This window comes from Labeo rohita, unplaced genomic scaffold, assembly GCF_022985175.1.
Source record: "Labeo rohita strain BAU-BD-2019 unplaced genomic scaffold, IGBB_LRoh.1.0 scaffold_308, whole genome shotgun sequence".
NCBI lineage: Eukaryota > Metazoa > Chordata > Actinopteri > Cypriniformes > Cyprinidae > Labeo > Labeo rohita.
Window position 1 is genome coordinate 30,213 of NW_026129226.1, and position 24,148 is coordinate 54,360.

The 24,148-nt window shown below is 35.7% G+C and overlaps 1 protein-coding gene across 1 annotated transcript; it reads left to right on the top strand.

Annotated features, from left to right (window-relative positions):
• The first annotated feature begins 978 nt into the window (after window positions 1-978).
• Window positions 979-24,114, top strand: ctc1 (CTS telomere maintenance complex component 1). The gene is given in 24 exon segments (XM_051102927.1): window positions 979-1,131; window positions 3,333-3,496; window positions 3,768-4,005; window positions 5,439-5,644; window positions 5,724-5,856; window positions 6,836-7,144; window positions 7,333-7,461; window positions 7,599-7,822; window positions 8,006-8,156; window positions 10,168-10,361; window positions 10,363-10,508; window positions 10,579-10,693; window positions 10,776-11,154; window positions 12,995-13,084; window positions 16,454-16,582; window positions 16,664-16,710; window positions 16,788-16,894; window positions 16,985-17,150; window positions 18,205-18,279; window positions 20,692-20,854; window positions 20,953-21,017; window positions 21,096-21,252; window positions 21,331-21,445; window positions 23,789-24,114. Coding segments are annotated over 24 exon segments (3,585 nt in total). The 5' UTR covers window positions 979-1,089; the 3' UTR covers window positions 23,830-24,114.
• Window positions 24,115-24,148: the final 34 nt, after the last annotated feature.

The window sequence follows — 24,148 nt, forward strand, 5'->3', positions numbered from 1 at the left end:
CTGACATCTTACAGATGTCTGTCAGATGTTTGTACATGATGCACAAAAGTGAAAATAAATTAGACAGAACTTTGCTTTTGCATGCAGCACTGTATGAGGAATTTCAGTGAACTGGTTTGTTATTGGTTAATCTGCATTCCCTTATTAATAAAAGTCAAGATTCATCTGCACAACCCATGGCAAATTTACAAAAAGACTAATGGAAATGTGTAGGGAATATACTTGATAGTTTATGAAAACTAGATCAACCATTTTGCATTTATTGACTTATACGACGAACTAATGACTAGATGTTTTGAGGGGTAAAACTATTGTACAGAGAACTATATAATACATTTTGAGCAACTGATAATGTAGGAAACGCAGACAAATGTACATAATACAGTGCACGAATGTACCAAACCAATTGCAGCTTGTTTAAAAGAACCAGAAACTACTATTATGATGTGCATAAGTGACTAGATGATGTGGAGGTTGAACAAGTAGTTTTGACAATTTCATTTCTGATCTGAGAAATGCACCAAAGCGATTGAGAAAAACTGTAATGATTAACTAATCATTCGCAAAACATGACTATACATATATCTTAGACCAACTAGATCAACCATTTTGCATTTGCTGACTTATACGATGAACTAATGACTAGATGTTTTGAGTGGTAAACTATTGTACAGAGAACTATATAATACATTTTGAGCAACTGATAATGTAGGAAACCGCAGACAAATGTACATAATACAGTGCACGAATGTACCAAACTAACGGCAGCTTGTTCAAAATATCCAGAAACTGCTATTATGATGTGCATAAGTGACTACATGATGTGGAGGTTGAACAATTAGTTTTGAGAATTTCATTTATAATTTGAGAAATGCACCAAAGTGTATGTGCGATTTTCCTCCGCTCCACATGGGGGTGTTAGAACGCGCGCGCCCCTGATCTGCGTCACGTCACACACAAACACAGAAGAAGAAGAGCGGCGCGCCACAGAAGAAGCTGGAGATCAGTGTAAACATTTAATATTTGCGTTTTCATTGTAATAATTACAGATGTGACAGTGACAGCGGAGAAGTGTTGGTGTCCAGACGGATGGAGGAGTTTCTAAAACACTTTAAAAACCACAGCAGAGCGGTACATTTACTTCATTGTGTTTATATACAGTCACTTTCTTCTCTTTCACTTGATTATAAACAAAACAAAACATCTGTTAGTGCGAGTATGTTTATATATTTGATTATATATGTGTTTATGAATGTTTTTATACTTTTGAAATAGGTTAATAGCACTTATAAGTGATATACATGTAACTTAAGTGTGTATTAGTGTAGTTTATGTAATTTATTATGTTTTTTTATTATGTTAAGAATAGTTATATTAATACTTATCATATATACATTAATTATACATAATACACACATATTTTGACACACAGCTCTTAATTATTGTTGTTCAATACATTAAAGTGTCCTTGCAAAATATAAATATCATACAATTGTTTACCATGATTTACAGAAAACAGACACTAAAATGTTATTTAGTGTAACAATCTTGTCAGAATCTGTTTATAACGTATTAAAAAGCTAATTAGTTTTGTCCCAAATATTGCTTACTTGCAATTTTAGTTGTTAAAACTTTGTCACTATCCTATTTTAGCCATTTAAAGTGCAAAAATATTGTGTATGTTCACTTATACTTTTATATATTTTAATATGCTGTTTTAATAAGTGTAAGTGTTACACTGAATGACAATGGAACATTATTTCACCCACATTTTGACATTTTATTCTTCAAAACTTATTTGAAAACTTGTAATATATATTTTATGTATATTGCAATGTATATAGAACCATTACAAAAGAGTATATATAAATATACATGTACAGTAGTCAACATTTGAAGTGGATCAAAACCTTTCAGAAAATTTGTCCCAAAGCCAAAAAATACCAATTCTTGTCTTAGGACAGCTTTGATGAACTTTTTTGGTCCACTTCAAATGTTGACTACTGTATATTATATATATATATATATACACACACACACACACTGTGTGCAGAATCAGTCTTACATCAGACCACATCAGTCTTAATAACTACTGTTAATTTTGTGTTTAATCATTTATATGTGATATATAATTGTTCATGAAGGCTGGAAGTGAAAAACTCCTTATATTCAGGTGTGCAGAATTATTAGACGTGTTTTCTTTTACAGATAAAATGAGCCAAAAAAGAGATTTAACCCAGACTGAAAAGTCCAAATTATTAAATGCCCATGAGAAGAATGAAATACTAATGCATTACAAGAATCTGCAAAGTTAAGGCTTGAGCATTGGACAGAGAAATGCTTGTTGAGTCTGCATGGTCAGAAAAAACAGGTGGAGAAGAAAAGATGCATGTTAACTGCAAAAGAATTAGGAATTAAGGTGAAGAATTAGGTGTGACACCATCAGGAACCGTTTAGTCTCCAGCGCCACCATTTTCCAGAACTGAAACCGACCTGGAGTCTTCAGAAGTGCAATGTGTCAGGTTCTCAGAGACTTTGCTTGGGAAAAAATACTAAAAAATGCCCCTGACTTAATAAGAATAACAAGCTGACGTGTTTTGAAATACATGAAGACAGTTTTTTTTTTTTATAGGCTTTATAGACAGATAAGTTGAGACTCTTGAAGGACAAGCATCACATCCTCTTCTACCTCTGATTCAAGAATTTATCTTCCAAAATCTGGCAGTAAGTTTTGGGAGTTAATTTTAGTCCATCTCTGCAAGTCAGACTTTTCAGGATTGGAGACTAAACATGAACTCCCAAATCCTTTTGAGGATTAATTCACTAATTCTTCACCTTAATTCCTAATTCTTTTGCAGTTCACATGCATCTTTTCTTCTCCACCTGTTTTTTCTGACCATGCAGACTCAACACGCATTTCTCTGTCCAATGGTCCTTAACTTTGCAAATTCTTGTAATGCATTAGTATTTCATTCTTCTCATGGGCATTTAATAATTTGGACTTTTCAGTCTGGGTTAAATCTCTTTTTTGGCTCATTTTATCTGTAAAAGAAAACATGCCTAATAATTCTGCACACCTGAATATAAGGAGTTTTTCACTTCCAGCCTTCATGAACAATTATATATCACATATAAATGATTAAATACAAAATTAACAGTAGTTATTAAGACTGATGTGGTTTGGAATTGGTAAAATGTGTTTGGAAAAAAAATATGACCAGAATATCAACATGCCTAATAATTCTGCACACAGTGTATGTATATATGTATGTGTTTATTATTCATTTATTTTCATTTTTTTCTGTATGGTAATGCTGTGTTGTGTGTTTCAGGAGCAGCGTTGGCTGTCTGTGGTGTTTGAGGCTGTGAAACAGCAGCTTCATCCTCTCATCGCCGCGTCTCTGTGTCTGTCTGTGTCTCGTCTGTCTCTGGCCGTGGTTCAGAAGGTTCAGACGGCGCTCGGGTCAAACGCCACTGATTTACCTGTCAGCTACAGGTGAGTCTGACACTCATTTCTGCAGGATACACTGAGTTCAATATATGAATTAGTTTTATTATAATGAAAAAAAATCATTTCATTCATATAACCAAATTTTAGTTTTATTATAATAAAGATGTTTTTCATTCACTAATAAATTGGGCTTTTACAGGTGTTTTTCCAATGACATTGGGCATCTTTTCTGACATGTCTTGAATGCACAGGATTCCACTGCAGCATTTCGTCATATAAAAATGGTTTGAGTCTTGTAATCTTCTTTTTCTCTCAGGTTTGTGTCCGTGTCGGAGCTGATCCGTGATCAGAGAACCGCCTGCTGCAGCAGCCTGAGCTGGAGCTCCGCCCACTACCGGGATCAAGCCAGGGGGGCGGAGCTTAAGCTGCCCAGTTATAAAGCTCTCCCACGTGACAACCTGCTTCTGATTGGCTTCCTGTGTGACGGACGGGGCGATGGGGCCAGTGACGGGGTGTGGAGAGTCAGAGACGCGGGAGGAAGTGTAGCGTGTGCGGTGAGTGGACAGGAAGTAGAATAATCAGGATATTGTAAGCCTAAACTGTTAAAATTGTTTTCATTAATTGAAATGCAATGTAAATGTAAGATTTAAAAAATAAAAATTAGACATTTAATAAAAATTTCAACAGTTTCCAAATAAAAATTACTTTGTCAAATAGGTTTGTTGAAATAGTAAAATTACTAAAACTAAAATTTAAATAATAATGCTAAATAGAAATGTTGAAGAAATATTAAAAGGACAAATAGTGACATGACAAAACAAGATGTTAAAAGTTGAAAATATGAAATAAAATGTAGTTTACTGAAGTACTAAAATGACTAAAACTAAAATGTAAATAAAATAAAGTTCATTAGAAATATAAAAATGAAAAAATCTAAAATATTAGTAAATTAGTATAGAAATAGTTTGCAATTGAAATACTACAATGACTAAAACTGAATTTAAAATAAACACAAAGCTAAACAGAAATATCTTGAAAAATAAATAATGACAAAAGACAACAAAAATTAATAAAACAATTTAAAATTAAAATTAATACTGAAAATATTAATAAATATTATAAAGTATATAGTTTGCTGAAATACTGACATGATTAAAACTAAAATAGTTAAATAGAAATACAAAAATTGAAAAATTAAAAATACTAATAAATGCTATAATAGTATAGAAATAGTTTGCTGAAATACAAAAATGATTACAACTAAATTTTAAATAAAAATAAAGTTAAATAGAAATGTCTTTAAAATAATGGCAAAAAATGCAAATTAATAAAACAAATTAAATAATACAAATACTGAAATTACTCAAACTAAAATTTAAATTAAAAGTTAAATAGAAATATAAAAATGTAAAAATTAAAAATATTAATAAATACTAAAATGATATAGAAATAGTTTGCTGAAACATAAAAATAGCTAAAACTGAATTTGAAATAAAAATAAAGCTAAATAAAAATATTTTAAAAAGAAATAATGACAAAAGACAAGACAAATTAATAAAACAAGTAAAAATCTAAAAAAAAAAAAAAAAGCTTATTCAAAATACTAATAAATACTATAATAGTAATAGTTTGCCCAAATATTGAAATGATTAAATCTAAAATAAAAATAAAAATAAATAGAAATATTTAAAAACTCATAATATTGACAAAAGTTATGACAAAATTACAATGGGAACTGAAAATATGAAATAAAAGCTCATTCAAAATATGAATAAATACTATAATAGTATATAAATTAAACATTACAATAAAAAATGTGTTGATTTTGACCATAATATCTTTTGATTATTCAGATATGACTTATTGTCTGTCTTCATGCATTAACATAATATTATATATTTACACATTAATACAGCATAACAGCATCAATAAACAACTGTATTGAGTTGGTTTACTGCAGTTCAGGATCTTCTTGTTTCTGGTCCAGATGCTGAAGTCGTCTTGTCTCTGGTTGGGGAGGCTTATGCTGTTTCCCTCATGGAGCTACATACCCCATAATGCACCTGCAGCGGGTTACCTAGAGCTGCTGGAACCTCCGGTGTGTGTGACCCTCGAGACCATGGCCTTTGACCCCGGAGGAGCCCTGAGTGAGGTCATGAGCGTGACAGGAGCCGCTGAACTCCTCCGGCAGAGGTGAAGAGGCTCTGGCTTTGTCAGTGTGACAGATGTGTTTGATCAAGAACATAATGAACTGACTCTGTGTGTGTGTCAGGTGTGAGGATCAGGCATGTGTGTGTGTCAGCGGCCAGGTGAGCGTCGTCTGTCCTCTGCTGGTGATCCGTGGGAAACGATTCTTCTGCCTCATTCTCAGTGAAGGAGGATCCTCAGTGCCTGTGTTCATCACGGTCAGTGTGTCATGTGATGTAAAACAGAAATTATATATTTTTTTATTTATATGCAGTTTTAATTCATTAATATTTTGAATTTGACCTTTTTTGATTTAAATTTTTTATTTATATTACAATTATAAACAGCATATACATGTGTGTGTATATGTACGTGTGTGTGTATATAGTTTGTTGAAATACTAAAATTGCTAAAACTAAAATTGAAATCAAATTAAATAAAAATAGAAAAATAGAAATAGTTTTCTAAAATACTACAATGATTAAAACTGAATTTGAAATCAAATTAAGGTAAATAGAAATATCTTAAAAAATAACATAATTAAAATTAAAATGAGTACTGAAAAATATTACTATTTGCTAATTACTGAATTTGAAATAAAATAAAGTTAAATGGAAATATAAAAATGGAAAAATTCAAAATATGTTTGCTGAAATACAAAAATAACTAAATCTGAATAAAACTTAATTATTTATATGCTGTATTTTAATTTATTCATATTTTGAATTTTACCTTTTTTGATTTTTTTTTTAAATATATTTAATATATAACAATAGTAAATAAGAAGAAATAGGAGAAATAGTTTGCTGAAATACAAAAGAACTAAAACGAAATTTTAAATAAAAATAAGACTAAATAAAAAATGACAAAGCACAAAAAAAAAAAAACAATTAAAATAAGTACTGAAAATATGAAATAAAAGCTAATTCAAAATGCTGATAAATACTATAATATTAGCTAAATAGTTTGCCCAAATATTGAAATGACTAAAACAAAAATGTAAATAAAGAAAAAGAAATGTTTAAAAACTAATAATATTGAGGAAAAAATATGACAAAATTAAAATGGGAACTGAAAATATGAAATAAAAGCTCATTCAATATATGAATAAATGCTATAATAGTATAGAAATAATATTTAAATGAAGAATATGTTGACTTTATATATTTTTGGATCTGTTGTTTATTGGTCTGTCAGGAAGCCAAGCATCAGTATTGGAGGCAGTGTGTGTGTGTCGGCCAGAGCGTGTGGATCTCGTCTCTGCGTGTGTGTTCACTGGAGGGCATGGAGGGCCGGCGTGTGCTGACGGACAGCTGTCAATCACGCCTCCATCCCCACCTGCAGCTGCAGGAGAACTCAGAGGATCCAGACACACACACAGACTCCTTCACTGCAGACTCACACACAGACACACACACCGCAGAGACCCACACCGCAGACACACACCTGTGCTCCGCCTCCGGCCCTGCAGTCAGAGTAAAACGCTCCACGCTCATCAGCTTTAAGGTACAGCTGTTTCTGCTCAACCAGATTTTCAACACACACTAAAAATATAAGATTTGTTTAAAATAGTTAAGTAATGAAATATTACAACACTCATTTCATATTCATATATGTAGAAAGATTTCAAATAGGTGTGACCTTTGACCTGTGCTGTGACCTGTTTTTGTGTTAACTGGGCGTCTGATTGACAGGGTACGGTCACAAAGATCTTAAATGAAGAGGCGGGGCTTTATGAGATTGACGGACAGGTGGGGCTTTGTCTGGCCTATCAGCCGGCTCAGAAATGGGGCGGTGGCTTGAGGCCAGGGGCGGAGATTCAGGTGAGTGTGATGTCATCACAAAATTCAGTAGCAGATTCAGCATTTGTCTTGAATCAGACTCTGTTTTGAAGGTTTTATTTAAAATACCACAACTAAATGTCCAAACATTTGAGAAATGTTTTTTTTTTTTTCTCCAGCTTCACAATGTTCACTTCATGTACCGCGCTTCCCCGTTCGCTCCGCATGTGGTTCTGTGTGCATGTCTACGCTCCAGCCTGCAGATTACTGCCTTCAGCTGCTTGAGTTCAAAGGTGGAGGTGTCAGGGTCACACGGGCCACTGCAGCGCCTCCTGCTGGAGAAGAATCTGGGTGCGTCACAGTATCTCTGGCTCTGCTACTGTCAGAACGCCATCGCTGAGAGGTGAGTGAAGACCATGCACTCACAGCATAAAAGCTTGATGCTTAAATATTAGTATTGTCACTGAACTTAATTTAAATTAAATTGCATTTGTTAAAAAAAAAAAATGATAGCCCAAATACTATAGTGTAGTGTCACAGTGCTAGCAGTCAATGCCACATTATTAATCTTGTGTGTGTATGTCAGGTTGTGTCCGCGCTGGGTGAGAGCGGAGCGACTGTGTGTGGTTGCTGAGCGACTGCTGGACTTTGTGTGTGATGCTGAACGGAAGACGCCAAAAAAGAGAAACATTTACAAAGAGATGATACAGGAGCCACACCAGTGCCCAGTTACCATGGTAACACACACTCTGTTATCACCATGACTTACAAACACCCACACATTCCCTATTACCGCAGTAACACACAAATATATGGCCTGTTACCACAGTAACACACACACTTGCCCTGTTGCCACAGTAACACACACATGCACTGTTACCACAGTAACACACACATGCACTGTTACAACAGTAACACACACACACACACACACACTTGCCCTGTTACCACAGTAACACACACATGCACTGTTACCACAGTAACACACACACACACTTGCACTGTTACCACAGTAACACACACACACGCCCTGTTACCACAGTAACACACACACTTGCCCTGTTACCACAGTAACACACACATGCACTGTTACAACAGTAACACACACACACTTGCCCTGTTACCACAGTAACACACACATGCACTGTTACAACAGTAACACACACACACTTGCCCTGTTATCACAGTAACACACACATGCACTGTTACAACAGTAACACACACACACACTTGCACTGTTACCACAGTAACACACACATGCACTGTTGCCACAGTAATACACACACACACACTTGCACTGTTACCACAGTAACACACACATGCACTGTTGCCACAGTAATACACACAAACACACACTTGCACTGTTACCACAGTAACACACACATGCACTGTTGCCACAGTAATACACACACACACACTTGCACTGTTACCACAGTAACACACACATGCACTGTTGCCACAGTAATACACACAAACACACACTTGCACTTTTACCACAGTAACACACACACACACCCTGTTACCACAGTAACACACACACTTGCACTTACCACAGTAACACACATACTTTCCCTGTTACCACAGTAACACATACACTTGCACTTTTACCACAGTAACAAGCACAACTGCACTGTTACCACAGTAACACACACATGCTTTGTTACCGCAGTCACATATACATGCCTTGTTACTATTGTAACACACACCTTATCGCAGTAACACACACACATGCCCTGTTACCACAGTTATACACACACAACCTGTCATCACAGTAACACACACACACACCTGCACTGTTACCACAGTAACACACACACTTACCTTATCACAGTAACACACATGCCCTGTTACCACAGTAACACACACTTGCCGTTACCACAGTAACACTTACACTTGCCGTTACCACAGTTACACACACACAACCTGTCACCACAGTAACACACACACCTGCACTGTTACCACAGTAACACACACTTACCTTATTATCACAGTAACACACATGCCCTGTTACCGCAGTAACACATACATGCCTTGTTACCAGAGTAACACACACCTTATCACAGTAACACACACTTCCCTTGTGACCACAGTAACTCACTTGCCTGCCCTGTTACCACAGTAGCACACACACTTACCTTGTTACTGCAGTAACACACACGTCTTCATGCAGTAACACATATGCCTTGTTACCGCAGTAACACACACACTTTCCTTGTTACCACAGTAACACACTTGCCTGCCCTGTTACCGCAGTAGCACACACATTTACCTTGTTACAACAGTAACACACACACGCTCTGTTACCACAGTAACACACATGCTCTGTTACCACAGTAACACACACACATGCCCTGTTACGCAGTAACAGACACACCCTGTTATCACAGTAATGCAAACACTTTCCTTGTTACCACAGTAACACACACATGCCCTTTTACCACAGTAACATACATATATACCTTGTTACCGCAGTAACACACATGCTCTGTTAACACAGTAGCATACATGCTTTGTAACGCAGTAACAAAAGTTACCACAGTAACCACAGTCATGGTCTTTATCAGTATGTTGATAGAGGAAAATGCATATAAATTGTAGTTTATATGCATTAATGTTAACAATTGATTCATTCAATTGATTAATGTAAACAATTAATTAATTATTGACTTATTTTAAATAAGAAATTGCATTCCTTCTATGAATGGTTCCTGTTCTTTTCCCTGTTCTCTGTCTGTCTGTCTCTGTCAGTTCTGTGTGTGGTGGCCGTCTGTGGCGCTGTGGTCGATGAGGCAGCTGTCTGATTGGATGAAGCAAGAGGTGTGGGCGTCTCTCTCGCTGAAGTCTCTCCTGCCTCCGTCTGCGCCTCACATGACAGCACTGGAGCTGAACGCCATGCTGTCCTGGTCTGTTCATGAGGTCCCATTGACAGGATGCGTCCCCGGAGCCGCTGCTGTTAGTTGGGGTTCTAGAGTTGGACTCGACCCGCGCCACAATGCAGCTCAGAGATCAAACGCACGCACTCGACTGCCTGTGTGTCACAACACACCAATCCGGAGCCAGAACCACACAAATCAACACCGCCTGGCAGGGTAACAAATTTTGCCAATTATTTTGCTATTCTAACTTATTGCTTTATTTGTAATGTAACGTGTGTTGTAGGTTGTCTAGTGTGTGTGCGACGCTGTACGTTAGTCATGGAGAGGTTCATGAAGACAAATTTCCCTTCGTGGAAACACCTGGATCAGCCGTGTTACATCACACACAAACACTGCAGGTACACACACACACACACAAAACTGCTTTTATTCAGAACCTGAGACAATTCTTTATACAGGTGTGTGTGTGTTTGTCTGTAGGGTTTATCTACAGCTGTGTGTGGATGATCTGACCATCATCAGTCCGACTGCGGCCATGAGCTGCCATCTGATGCACAACAAACAGACAGACAGAGAGAAAACCAGTGACACAACAGAAAACACTAAGAGACCCAGAGCTGACGAGCCTGCTGACGCTCCGGCATCTAAACGACCTCTGACCCCTGCACCTAATGTGAGTTTGCTGTTCAGACTCGAGTCCAAGCAGGGCGTGACGCTACAGAACGGCTCCGCTGATGCGCTCAGACTGCAGCCGGGCTTCGTGTGCAGAGCCGCTTGTTTCGGAGATGTTCAGCTCTGGAGCGACGACCCCAAAAACAACCGGACACAGGAACGTGAGAGACTTGGAGACGGTCAGAAGGTTAGAAACACACATTCAAACATCAGAGATGCAACTGAGCTGTCATCTTTAGAACATTAGAACAACAGATATTAATGCAGATTATCTTCATTTAATTATCCAATAATCCATGTAAAAAAGGATTAATAATAATTGAAATGAATTGTCTTTTGCAGTTTATATTATCATAAAACAAAACAATATACATTATGAATACATAAATAATAATAATAATAATAATTATTATTATTATTATTATTTTGGCTGTTGTTATTATAATAAATTATTAGTGCACTTATAAAAATAATTATTATTTATGTAAAATTAAAAAAGTGAATTTGAAGAAAAAAATCTTTGATTGAAAATATTTAAAGAAATTTGAAAAAGTTTGCTGATTTTCAGTCTAAAATAGATTGATTTTTAAAATAGTTTTAGAGCTAGCTAGCTAGATGTTACTAGCATAACAAAATATTGCTAGCATGATTTAATTGAATCATCTGGTGTTTGGCTCTATGTTTCTAACATGATTATCATGTTACTAACATGTTATTACCATGATTGGCATGTTCAGTCTAAAATGTTTCTTTGAATGATTAGAGCTAGCTAGCTAGATAGCATGTTACTAGCATAAATAAAATATTGCTAGCATGATTAGCAAGTTACTAGTTTTTTTCTAACATGTTGCTAACATGTTATTAGCATGTCATCATGTTTCTAGCTTGTTTCTAGCATGATTAGCATGTTGTTAGCTTTTTCTAGCATGATTAACATGTTGTAGCTTGTTCTTAACATGATTAGCATGTTAGCATGTTTTTAGAATGATTAACAAATTACTAACATGTTTCTAACATGTTGATAACGTGTTAGTAGCATGTTGTCGTCATGTTTCTAGCATGATTAGCATGTCACCAGCATGTTTTCTTAGCATGATTAGCATGTTCTTAACATGATTGGCATGTTAGCATGTTTTTAGAATGATTAGCAAGTTACTAGCATGTTTCTAACATGTTGATAACGTGTTATTAGCATGTTGTCGTCATGTTTCTAGCATGATTAGCATGTCACCAGCATGTTTTCTTAGCATGATTACCATGTTCTTAACATGATTGGCATGTTAACATGTTTCTAGAATGATTAGCAAGTTACTAGCATGTTTTTAACATGTTATTACCATGTTGTCAACATGTTTTTAGCTTGGTTCTAGCATGTTGTAGCATGTTCTTAACATTAACATGTTTCTAGAATGATTAGCAAGTTACTAATATGTTGCTAGCATGTTTCTAACATAATTAGCATGTTAGTAACATGTTGCTAACATGTTATTAGCATGTTGTCAACATGTTTCTAGCTTGTTTCTAGTATGATTAGCATGTCATTAGCATGTTTCTAGCATTATCATCATGTCACCAGCATGTTGTTAGCATTAGCATGTTAGCATTATTCACCAGCTGCTAGCATGTTGTTAACATGTTGCTAGCATGTTGTTAGCATGATTCACAAGCTACTAGCATGTTGTTAACATGTTAGAATGATTAGCATGATTGTTGGTAGCATGATTCTAGCATGTTTTTAGCATGCTTAACATTTTGTAGCTTGTTTTTTAACATGATTAGCATACTGATAGCATCTGAACGTTCCATCAATCCAAATCTGTAGGATTTTTCCTAGTTTTAATAGTGATTTTTAGAAAAACAGTAAGTTGCATCAGTTAGAAAAGATAGAAGAATAATACGTTTTAATAGCATTTCAGTAAGTTGGTTTTCTCAAGTGCACTTTATGAATAACAGCAGAACGCACGAGTCAGTCTGTAGTTTAGAGGAGGCTGATGAGATTGAAATGTGAATCTGTCTGTATTTTGCAGATTGAGCTGCACTTTATGGGTTCGTGTGTTCGCTGGTTCCCCGTCCTTCATCCCGGATGTGTGTACAGATTAATTGCTCGCAACACTGAGGTACGACACACACACTCGCACCAATTCATCATCTCCCATAGTCTGACATCTCACTATAAAGATGTAAAGTCTATTTATTCTGATCAGTTTTGAAAGGCTGAGATTATGTGGTTGACATGTACAGCTGTTAGTCACAGTCCTGTCTTTTTAAAGTGCCCCTATTATGCCTTTTCAAATATGTCCTTTCATGCAGTGTGTCGTGTAGCTGTATGTGAACATAAATATTAGGGATGCACGATATTATCGGACTGATATCGGAATCGGCCGATAATGGCTTTAAAAGTAAATATCGGCATCGGCCCGATATGAAAAATTATGCCGATATGTCTTGCCGATAAGGGAAATATGTTAACTTGGTGTGCAGGGTGCGCTAGCGATTAGATCAGGTCAGCAGTGTGGCTCATTCTTGAAATAAAGTTTTGCCTGAATGGTAATTGCATTCACTGATTTCAATGGCTGCATTTAAACTGAGAATGGATGTACAGAATGAGGCTTTGGTGTGTGATAACGGAGTAAACAATTATAGCATGTGGCAGCCTTACCTGGGTCCTATAATGCTTGTTCGGCAAGAAGTAGGGGTGTCAGTTTTCGATCATTTCCATGATTGATTGTCGTTTAAATGTTAACTTTAATGCAAACTGCGTCTATTGTAGTGACATATAGTGACATGACAGGATGTGCAATGCCACTTGAAATGCCAGCGTCCTCAACCGAATTATTTATTTATTTATTTATTTTTTTTTTTTTTTTGTCTTAGTAGCAAGTAGCATGACTATGAAACAAATAGATGTAAATATGGTCATCTGATAAAAAATGAAGAGAGCGCGCTGCTGTTCCGTTTGGGATCATTTTACTGTTTCATACCAGTCACTAGACCGTTGAATGTGCCTTTTTTAAATGCTTTCACGGTGCTCGTTGTTGTATTTTGAAACACGATCGCAATGTTTGCAATTGACATGATCAGCATTTAAAATAAACTGATCCCAAAAGTATTTACGGCGCGCGGCCGGTGAACCTCTTTCACCGACGGCGCTAAGGCAGAACACACCGTTACTCATACGAACATTTTTACGGGTGTATTATGACACAAATGAGGTACAAAGCCTTTTTTTAAATAATTGGTTAGCAGGCAAATGTTATACATAGTGACCATGGTCGGATTCATGCTGTTCGAGCCCATAGATTTAAAGCAATAGGCGGTTGTGTTCTGTTTTGCCGGTAGGTTACACATTTCCACGAACTATAATAAATAATATTTATAGTTTCTTCCAAATCCTCATCATCTCACCCTTTAATTTCGCAGGTTTATTATCTTGTCATTCACTTTTAATCCATGTTTTCGTATCTCTTACTGTGGTAAACATGCGGGTGGAAAATAAAAGATTTCGTGGCAGTGAATTAAAAATTCGTTCATACGATTTATTAATTTGTTCCCTTATTTTACAAATTAACAAAAGAATAAATCGTAGGAACGAATGAACCAGTTGTAGTCATGAATTTTGTCCTGTTCGTGTCCCGCAGCCCTGTCAAAGCGCAGTGCAGCATATGAAACAATTAGCCTATTTGTGGAAATTATAATTAAACATGAATTAGTGACTAAATTTCTATTACTTTCCACGTTGATCATGCGAAGAGGTGCTTTTGGTGTGATCGCTTCGTGTATAGATCCTGGTTTGTATTTGCTGCTTCAGCAGGAGCGCGAAAGTGCTCGCAGCGCGCGGCAAAATGAAGCGAATATTGAGGAAACAAAGGCAGACCCAGGATTTGGTTTTCAAGTAAAAGACCGCTTGGTAAACCAGAGAAGATGAACATGTTGGTATTAGTGTGCAAAAAAACAAACAAACAAACAAAAAAAAAAACTGCAAGCACTGTCACAGTCAGTCAGTTTAGTTTTACTTTAATTTTGAAAAGCTTGTTATCTTTGCCATTTGTCTCAGGTTATGGAGGCTTTCTTTTTATGTATTTGATTCCTCAGTGTTTGCTAAACGTTCTGTAATTTATTAGTCGGCATATAATACAACATGTGGTGTATTCCGGGTATGCTTTTTATTGTTTCCAAACAAAAGGATATATCGGTATCGGTATCGGCATCGGCCAAAATGAACCGAAAAATATCGGCATATCGGATATCGGCAAAAATCCAATATCGTGCATCCCTAATAAATATTATGCAAAGTTGTGAAGCCGACAGTGCACGATAAATAAACATAGTCTATCAAATAAAAGAGTCGGCTCATGTTTGCCTGAACGAGTCGTCAGGATTTCGAATCTTTTTCTGTTACGGCCACACGTCACAAAGTAACAGATTTGCATAATGTCCGCCCACGTTCTACATCACCCATAAAGTTCCATGGGGTTTACATCACATGGAAATTTACACGTACATTATGCGGAAGACGCTGTATCATCTGCTGTGAGTGAAACTGTTTTATATTCACTTCCAAAAGATGATGAATCTACAAAGATTGTATTTTCTGGTGATCTTTCAAAATAAGTAGTTGTGTATGTTATGTTGTGTAACAGCCCTGCACATGTCTTGCTAACCGGCTAAATCACGCTTCTGTAGTTCTGTTGTTCAGCTGTGAACTCACTGTAGTCTGACAATGTGTGATTGATGCAGCTTGACTGTCTGTCTGTCTCATTAGTTGGATTAATGATAAAGGATGGTGCACAAAGCGGCTTCACACCGAATGCAGAAAGCGCTGTGATATGAAACCCCCTTCGTTTTAATTGCTTCCGCCCTGCGAGGACGGCTTGTTTCGGCCTCGAGCAAAGCGCACACGCAAATGAGTTTTTGCCGCTGCGCTCTGAAGGGCTGAACTGAACCCAGCGGCAGCGCAGCGCTTTCCCTGTTCGGTGTGAAAGCTGCCTTAATGCATTATACAGTGTTGAAGTTTACAACATAGAGATGTGCCCAGTTCACTTACATAAGCAAATTGCGAGCACTTTCCATGGTAGACCGTGCTAACTTGTCGATCAACCACTTCAGCCGTTTCATCGTCAGACTCCGGCTGGAATTGTTATGGTAAAATCGATGCCATCTTTTCTATGTATTGACAAGTCTCCAGGGCTGTCAGTCAGTTATAACAATGGGCGTTTCGTTCTCTGACACGCTGTACGCGTTAGACCAATCATAAAGGACTGCGCCATCTGACCAATCACAGCAGTCTGATTCTTCGAACTGCTTCGCACGAGTCGTTTATGAATCATTTAGAAATGGGGTAAAATTAAATCTATTTTTGGGGGAAACAGAAGTGTTTTTTGACCTTGCATACATATAAACCTGTTTTGGGAGTCTATTAAAACAATATTAGCAAACTTAAAATGGCATAATAGGGGCACTTTAACATCTGTCTTTCTCTCTCTCAGGACGTGAGTGTGTTAAAAGCCAAGGTGGTTTCGGCGAGGGGCGGAGTCACACAACTCAGCAGCCCCGCCCTCCTGCTGCAGCCGCAGTGGCGCATTCACACGATCGCTGAAGAGCTGCCTGATGCACAGGTACACACACTATACACACACACACATTCACACAGGTGTAAATTGATTGATTGTGACCTTTGACCTGTGGTGTGTTCTCAGTCAGGTGTTCCTGCGCTCATGAGCGTATCTGAAGTTCTTCACAGCAGGTGATGATTGTCACACTAAACGTGTCTTTACATCTAAAGCATTCAGCATCATCTGAGTGATGGTTTGCATTTTACAGCTCCGCCCCTGAGGTCGTCTCCTTTTACGGAGTCATTACTAAGCGAATCACATTGCAGGAGGACAACGGAACCAAAGCCAAGATCCAATCGCTGAAGGCTGAGAAAGGTTTGGCCCCGCCTCCGAACATTTGCTGACTGAGTCAGTGTATTTATATCAGATGTTTGACAAGAACTCTCATTCTCTATAAATATACAGATGAAAGCACTGAGCAGGATCTGCGGGTGCGTTTGACCGTCCAGGATGCTGAATGTCCCGGTCATGTGATTGACGTGTATGTGGATCTGTCATGTGGTCCGTACACGCTCGGTCTGATCGCCGGAGCTACGGTTTCTATCTGTCACGTTCAACGCAAAGTCTCCAGGTCAGTCTCTAATGATTTTAATTTCTTTCTGAAGACATCTGGACTAGTTCAAAGATAAATACTAGGCACACATTGATTTATAAACTCAGTATATACTCTGTAGGAAATCTCAGGTCTGATTGTTTATATTGTCACAACTCTTTTTTACCCAGCTCTATGGAGGCCCAAACCTGCAAAAATAAAACAAACAAATAAATAAATACATAATAAATAAATGAATAATAAATGGTTTGATAAAACTTTTTTTTTTTTTTTTTTTTAATTTTAGTGTAATTAAGCTTACACTTCATTTGAAATAAATCAATTCTAAGACCAGTCCACCTGATAATTTACAAAATATGTAAAAATAAACACACAAAAAAATGTAGTAACATTTAAATATGAAAATAAATACTACAGTAAATAATGGAAATAATATAATGTATAAAAAATGGCTCAATAACCAAATACAATTCATTTTTAATTTTTTGTGTAATTAAATGTACACTCTAATCTATAAAAAAAAACCAACAGTAAGCAAGACCAGCCAAGAAAAGAATTGTGAAAAATAATTAATAGAATAAAAATCAATAAAGAACATAATAAGTTAGTTAAATTTTTTTAAAAATGAAACATTATAAAAATTATTTTTTTAAGCAAGTCATTTATTCATATAATTCAACCAACAGTAAGCAAGACCAAGAAAATAAATGTGAAAAATAATTAATAGAATAAAAATCAATAAAGAATAAATAGGGGAAAGTAGTACAAAAATAAATTCAGGGCTAAATGTAATTAAAAATTAAACATTATAAAAATAATTTAAAAAATTATTTGTTTAAGCAATGTATTTCGTATATCATGTATTTTATGTATTTCGTATTTATTTATTTGATTATTTTGAGTTTTTGCAGGTTTGGTCCTTTATAAAAAATTACTCTTCCAAAAAATAGTGTGTGTGATATTATAACATATATCATTCTAATAATAAATATATATTCAAAGCTGTTTTGAAACATTAAGTATTGTGAATACTTAGTAATGGTGTGTGTGTGTGTGTGTGTGTGTGTTTCAGAGCGAGTAACGTGTACTGCCGCTCTCTGCCCATCAGCTGTGTGAGTGTCACTGATCTGATGTCAGTCCGTTCAAGGTGAGGCACACACTTATTTGCACACCTGTGTTTGGTTACAGTTAAGGACTGAGCTTTGTTCGTAAGTGACAATGACACTTAAACCTCAGTTCAGTCCTGAACGTCAATCCAGCTAGAGTTTGATCTTAAAGAGACAGAATGTTGCACTTTTTTTATTTATTATTATTTATCTGTGCATATCATTATTTTATGCATTATTGTGTATTAGTGCATTATTTTACACTAGTCTGCAATTATGAATGATTTATTTTGGGCATATCATTTTTTTAATGTGTTATTGTATTCGTTTTCACTAATAATTTATGCATAATGTTTTTTTCTTGTTAGGTTGTTTAACTCAGTAAGTCACAATTTCCATCTCATGCCAATTTTGAGAAGAAAAATTAAATAAAAATATTGCATTACATGTATGTGAATAAAAAGTACATGTGTTTATGATTTGAATAATGAATTATTTTGATGAATAAGCAATGTTTTGTCCAATGATGTGAATGTTTGACTTTAAATTCTCACACAAAAAACTGACATCAAATCAGGGTTCGTACAAGGTACTTAAAATACTTGAAATGGACTTTTAGAAATGTAATGCCTGGAAAACCCTTGAAAATATCAATGTTCCTGAAGAGGTACTTAAAAAGTGCTTGAATTATTGAAAGTGTATCTAAATGTTTAATTTTGTCAATAAGCACATATCATGCAAAAATCACAAATTCTCAAAAAAAAAAAAAAAACATACTCTTTTTGCTTATTTCAGTTAATGTCAGAAAACATGCAGGCTAAGCCAGTAGTACTGACAGTGTCGTGTAAACATGACTGGAGACACGAAAAGAGGAACAGATGAACCGAATCAATTGAGTCATTTACAATGGAACCTTGTTACTTTTGTCATTCATTTCAAGTGATTCACTAGCAAAAACCAGATCATATTAAGAGCCATTCATTTTCGAATTTCAACATCACTTGTAACAAATTTAAAAAGCATGTAGCGATGGGTGAAACAGAGCTTTTAGAATCTCAGAATCAGTTAAACCATTGCCTTGCGAAATGATTCACTATTGCAAAGTGTTCCAATCGGATCGCATATCGTGAATTATTTGATTTAGATTGGAAGGGGTTTGTGAATCATTTTGCGAATTGAATGATTCAAATCAAGTGATTCGATATGTAATTTGAAGTCCCGATCTAAATAAAGTGATTTGCGATCCGTTTGTGAATTCACGGTTTGTGAATCATTTTGCGAGTTGAATAATTCAAATTAAATTATTCAATACATGATTTGAAGTCCCGATCTAAATCAGATGAATCATGATACACACTCCGAGTCCTGATCTGAAATGATCATTTCAGTTCGTGAATCATTATTCAGATCGGGACTTTAGAGTGTGGATCATGAATCATTTGATTGAGATCAGAACTTTGTGTATCGTGAATCATTTGTTCAGATTGAGACTTCAAATAGCGTATCGCAAATCATTTGATTTAGATCGGAAAAGTTTTGTGAATCATTTCGCAAATTGAATGATTCAAATCAAATGATTCGATATGTAATTTGAAGTCCCGATCTAAATCAAGTAATTTGCCATCCGTGCTCCGAGTCCTGGTCTGAAATGATGGTTCACGAATCATTATTCAGATCGGGTCTTCAGAGCGTGGATAACGAATCATTTGATTTAGATCGTAACTTTGTGTATTGCGAATCATTTAATTTAGATCGGAACAGTTTTGTGAATCATTTCACGAATTGAATAATTCAAATCAAATGATTCGATATGTGATCTGAAGTCCTGATCTAAATCAAATGATTTGCGATCTGCACTCCGAGCCCTGATCTAAAATGATAGTTTGTGAATCATTATTCAGATGTGGGACTACAGAGGGTGGATCATGAATCATTTGATTTAAAACAGTTTTGTGAATCATTTCGCAAATTGAATAATGCAAATCAAATGATTCAATATGCAATTTGAAGTCCCGTTCTAAATCAAATGATCCGTGATCTGCGATCCGCGCTCCGAGTCCTGATCTGAAATGATGGTTCACGAATCATTATTCAGATCAGAACTTCGCATGTCGCGAATCATTTGATTTAGATTGGAATGGGTTCATGAATCATTTCATGAATTGAAAGATTCAAATCAAATGATTCAATACACGATTTGAAGTCCCGATCTAAATCAGATGATTCATGATCTGTGCTCCGAGCCCTGATCTGAAATGATGGTTTGTGAATCATTATTTAGATTGTAACTTTAGAGCGAGTCATTTGATTTAGAACAAAACTTTGGTGCGGGTTCGTGAATCATTTGTTTCATATGAGGATTTCATATGCAGTAAATGCAGTAAATAAACAAAGTGGCAGAGATGCTTTGTTTGATCTTATTTCGCTCTGTGTTTCATGTTTTCTCTCTGTAGGTCAGACGTGGCTCCGTCTCCTCCTCCCATGATGCTCTTGGGTGAGTGGGCGTCGGACCGGGCCCATCGGTGTGTGCTGGCTCAGGTCAAAGGTCACGTGGTGTGTGTGTTGTCTCTGCGGCTGAAGTGGACGTGTTCTCTCTGCGGGAGCATCTTCAGACAGGTAATGATGTCATGCGACGTCCGCCCACTTTCAGCGGCCTTCATTTTAGAATTATTTTTCATGTTTTTTTTGACCCCGTGTACGTTTCGTCCTCACAGACATCCTGTGGCCGAACTCACCCACCGTGTGACTCCACCAGCGCAGTGTTTCAGGCCGAGGCCAAGTGAGTGTGTGATAGTATGATGATGGAAACACACCCTGACTGTTGAGTCATTGATTTTGTGTGTGTGTGTGTGTGTAGGGTGGTGGTGGAGGACGGCTCTGCTGACGCTCACGTTTGGTTCTGGTCTGACACCGTCTGCGATCTACTGATGTTGAATGCCAGTCAGTGGGAGGGGCTTCAGAGGCACGTCAAGGTCAAAGGTCAGGTGAAGGTGTACACACGCGGACACAGCATGGTGAGTGTTTCAGCTGTATATGCGTACGTGAGCATTTTAATGTGTTCATGTGATCACTCTGAGTACGTGTGTGTGCAGACGTGTGACGAGGACCCTGATGATGCTGTAGTTCAGTATCTGAGCTGTTTGTGCTCCAGCACCGCCGTGTGTCGACAGATTCACCTCACCTGCCGCCTGCGAGCTCAGAGAACAGGTGAACATGCACACACGATTAAACAGTGCACATGCATAGGGCTGCACAATTTGGGAAAATATGTGATGCGATCTGGGAAAACCTGTCGGATGTCACGCTGGGACGTTTTCGGGAAATTCCAAAAATAGGTTGAATGTATTAATTTATTTATTTATTTTTTTTTTTTTTGTCAAAATTAGGTTTTGAACATCATCTGCTGTTTTTCAGCTTGTTATAATAAATTATGTTTGTTATAAATATTTTTGTGTTAAATGCACAGTAAATATTGTATAATTAAACTCTTGTTCCAAAACAGAAATAAACAAAATAATTCTGTTTTATTAGGATTTTTTTTGTTAGTTTTTTTTTTTTTTGTCAAAATTAGGTTTTGAACATCTGCTGCTGTTTTTCAGCTTGTAATAATAAATTATGTTTGTTATAAATATTTTTGTGTTAAATGCACAGTAAATATTGTATAATAAAACTCTTGTTCCAAAACAGAAATAAACAAAATTCTGTTTTATTAGTTTTTTTTTTTTTTTTAGTTTTTTTTTTTTTTTTTGTTTTTAGGTTTTTATTAAATTATTATTCTATAACATCTTGTCTATTGTATCTTGCTGAAATTCACTTGTTAAGTGCAGAAAAATAGCGATTTATAGCAGCAAGCAGAAATGACTGTTCTCTTATGTTAAGAACGTGCTGCTGAGGTGCTTTCCCTAAAAGGAGAAGTCCACTTCAAGAACAAAAATTTACAGATAATATACTCACCAAGATGTTCGTGTCTTTCTTTCTTCAGTCATAAAGAAATTGTTTTTGAGGGAAACATTTTCTCCATATAATGGACTGATATGGTGCCCCGATTTTGAACTTCCAAAATACAGTTTAAATGCAGCTTCAAAGGATCCCAAATGCAGTTGAAGGCGAAATGATTGGTTAAAGTGTTTCAATTGTATTGTTTTCATGAGGAAAAAACTATCGTTTCACTAGATAAGTCCCTTCTTCCTCGGCTGGGATTATTTACAAACGCATTTGTGATCGTTTGAAGCTGCATTTAAACTGTATTTTGGACGTTAAAAATTGGGGCACCATATCAGTCCATTATATGGAGAAAAATCCTGAAATGTTTTCCTCAAAAAAACATAATTTCTTTTTGAAGAAAGAAAGACACGAACATCTTGGCTAACAAAAAAAAAACCCTAATAAAACAGAATTTTGTTTATTTCTGTTTTGGAACAAGAGTTTTATTATACAATATTTACTGTGCAATATTTACTACATATGGAAGTTCAATTTTTTTATTTTTTTATTTTTTTATTTTTGCACCCACAGATTCCCGGTTTTCAAATAGTTGTATCTCAACCAAATATTGTCCTGTCCTAACAAACCACACATCAATGGAGCTTATTTATTAAAAAAAAAAAACAGAATAAGAAATGTTACAATTGTACAATTTAACTGTGAAGTACAAATTAGTATAATAATAATAATAATAATAATAATCATACAATCATCATTTCAGTTTTTCCTAGAGGATTTTGTGAAACAGAATGGGCTTAGAGCTTTTAACTATGTGCTCTTAAAAAGCACCAGATTCTCATATTTAACTTTAAAACTTAAATGAAAAAAACATGCATTTGTAAAGTTAAATGCTTCAGTCTGGTGCATTGTAAGAGCTCAAAATTAATTATCCAATTATATTTAAATTATAATTATTTAATATAAATTTATATTATCCAACTGCACTGTAAAATAAATGTAATGAAAATAAAAATAAATTAATGAAAATAAAAATTTTCGTAGTATTATAACTATTTTAAAGTAGTAAAATTACATTGTTTATATCCTAATATTGTTTCTAAAATGTCTTAATTGCAGAAAAATGCTGTTTTTGTGAAAACAGGTTTACAAACGTGTTTTATTACAAATCTAGTGAAATGCTGACATCATCTATATACGAAAATGGAAATTATGCGCATGTGAAAATTAAATGTCTTTTCAAGTTTGTGAATATTACAAGTTTGTGAATAATTACAATTTATTTGTAATGTAAAATCAAATGAACATTTTAATTGAGCAAATGCAGAGATGAGTTTGTGTAAAACAGCATTTACTTTGAATTGAGATACTAAAATCACTGGATCATGAGCTGCTCACGTGTAAATGAACACAGTGTCATGCTTCGTTCTGAAACATGCAGTGCATTTACTTTATTTAATTAAATCAAAACATTTAAGTTTGTTAATCACACTTTGCCATATTGCAATTTCATATTTTGATTAATAATGCAACCTCAACTTGCATACAAAACCAGTCTGACAAATAACGCAACAAATGCTAAATGAAGTGTGTGTGTGTGTGTTTCAGGGAAATCTCAGCTGAGGAAAGTTCATCGAGGGCCAAACTGAATTCATTTGCAAATTCACACCTGCACTGCAGTTACACTGCCAACACATACACAAACACTAAACACACACACACTGATACACAAACCAGTGCAGAATGACTGGTGTGTCGCAGACGTGTGTCAGGTGATCAGATGCTGCTCATTGTTTTATATGTTTAATGTTCTGCTGCTGTTTTTCAGCTTGTTATTATAAATTATGTTTGTTATAAATATTTTTGTATTAAATGCACAGTAAATATTGTATAATAAACTCTTGTTCCAAAACAGAAATAAACAAAATTGTTTTATTAGTTACGTTTGATTTATAGATTTGAATGTCT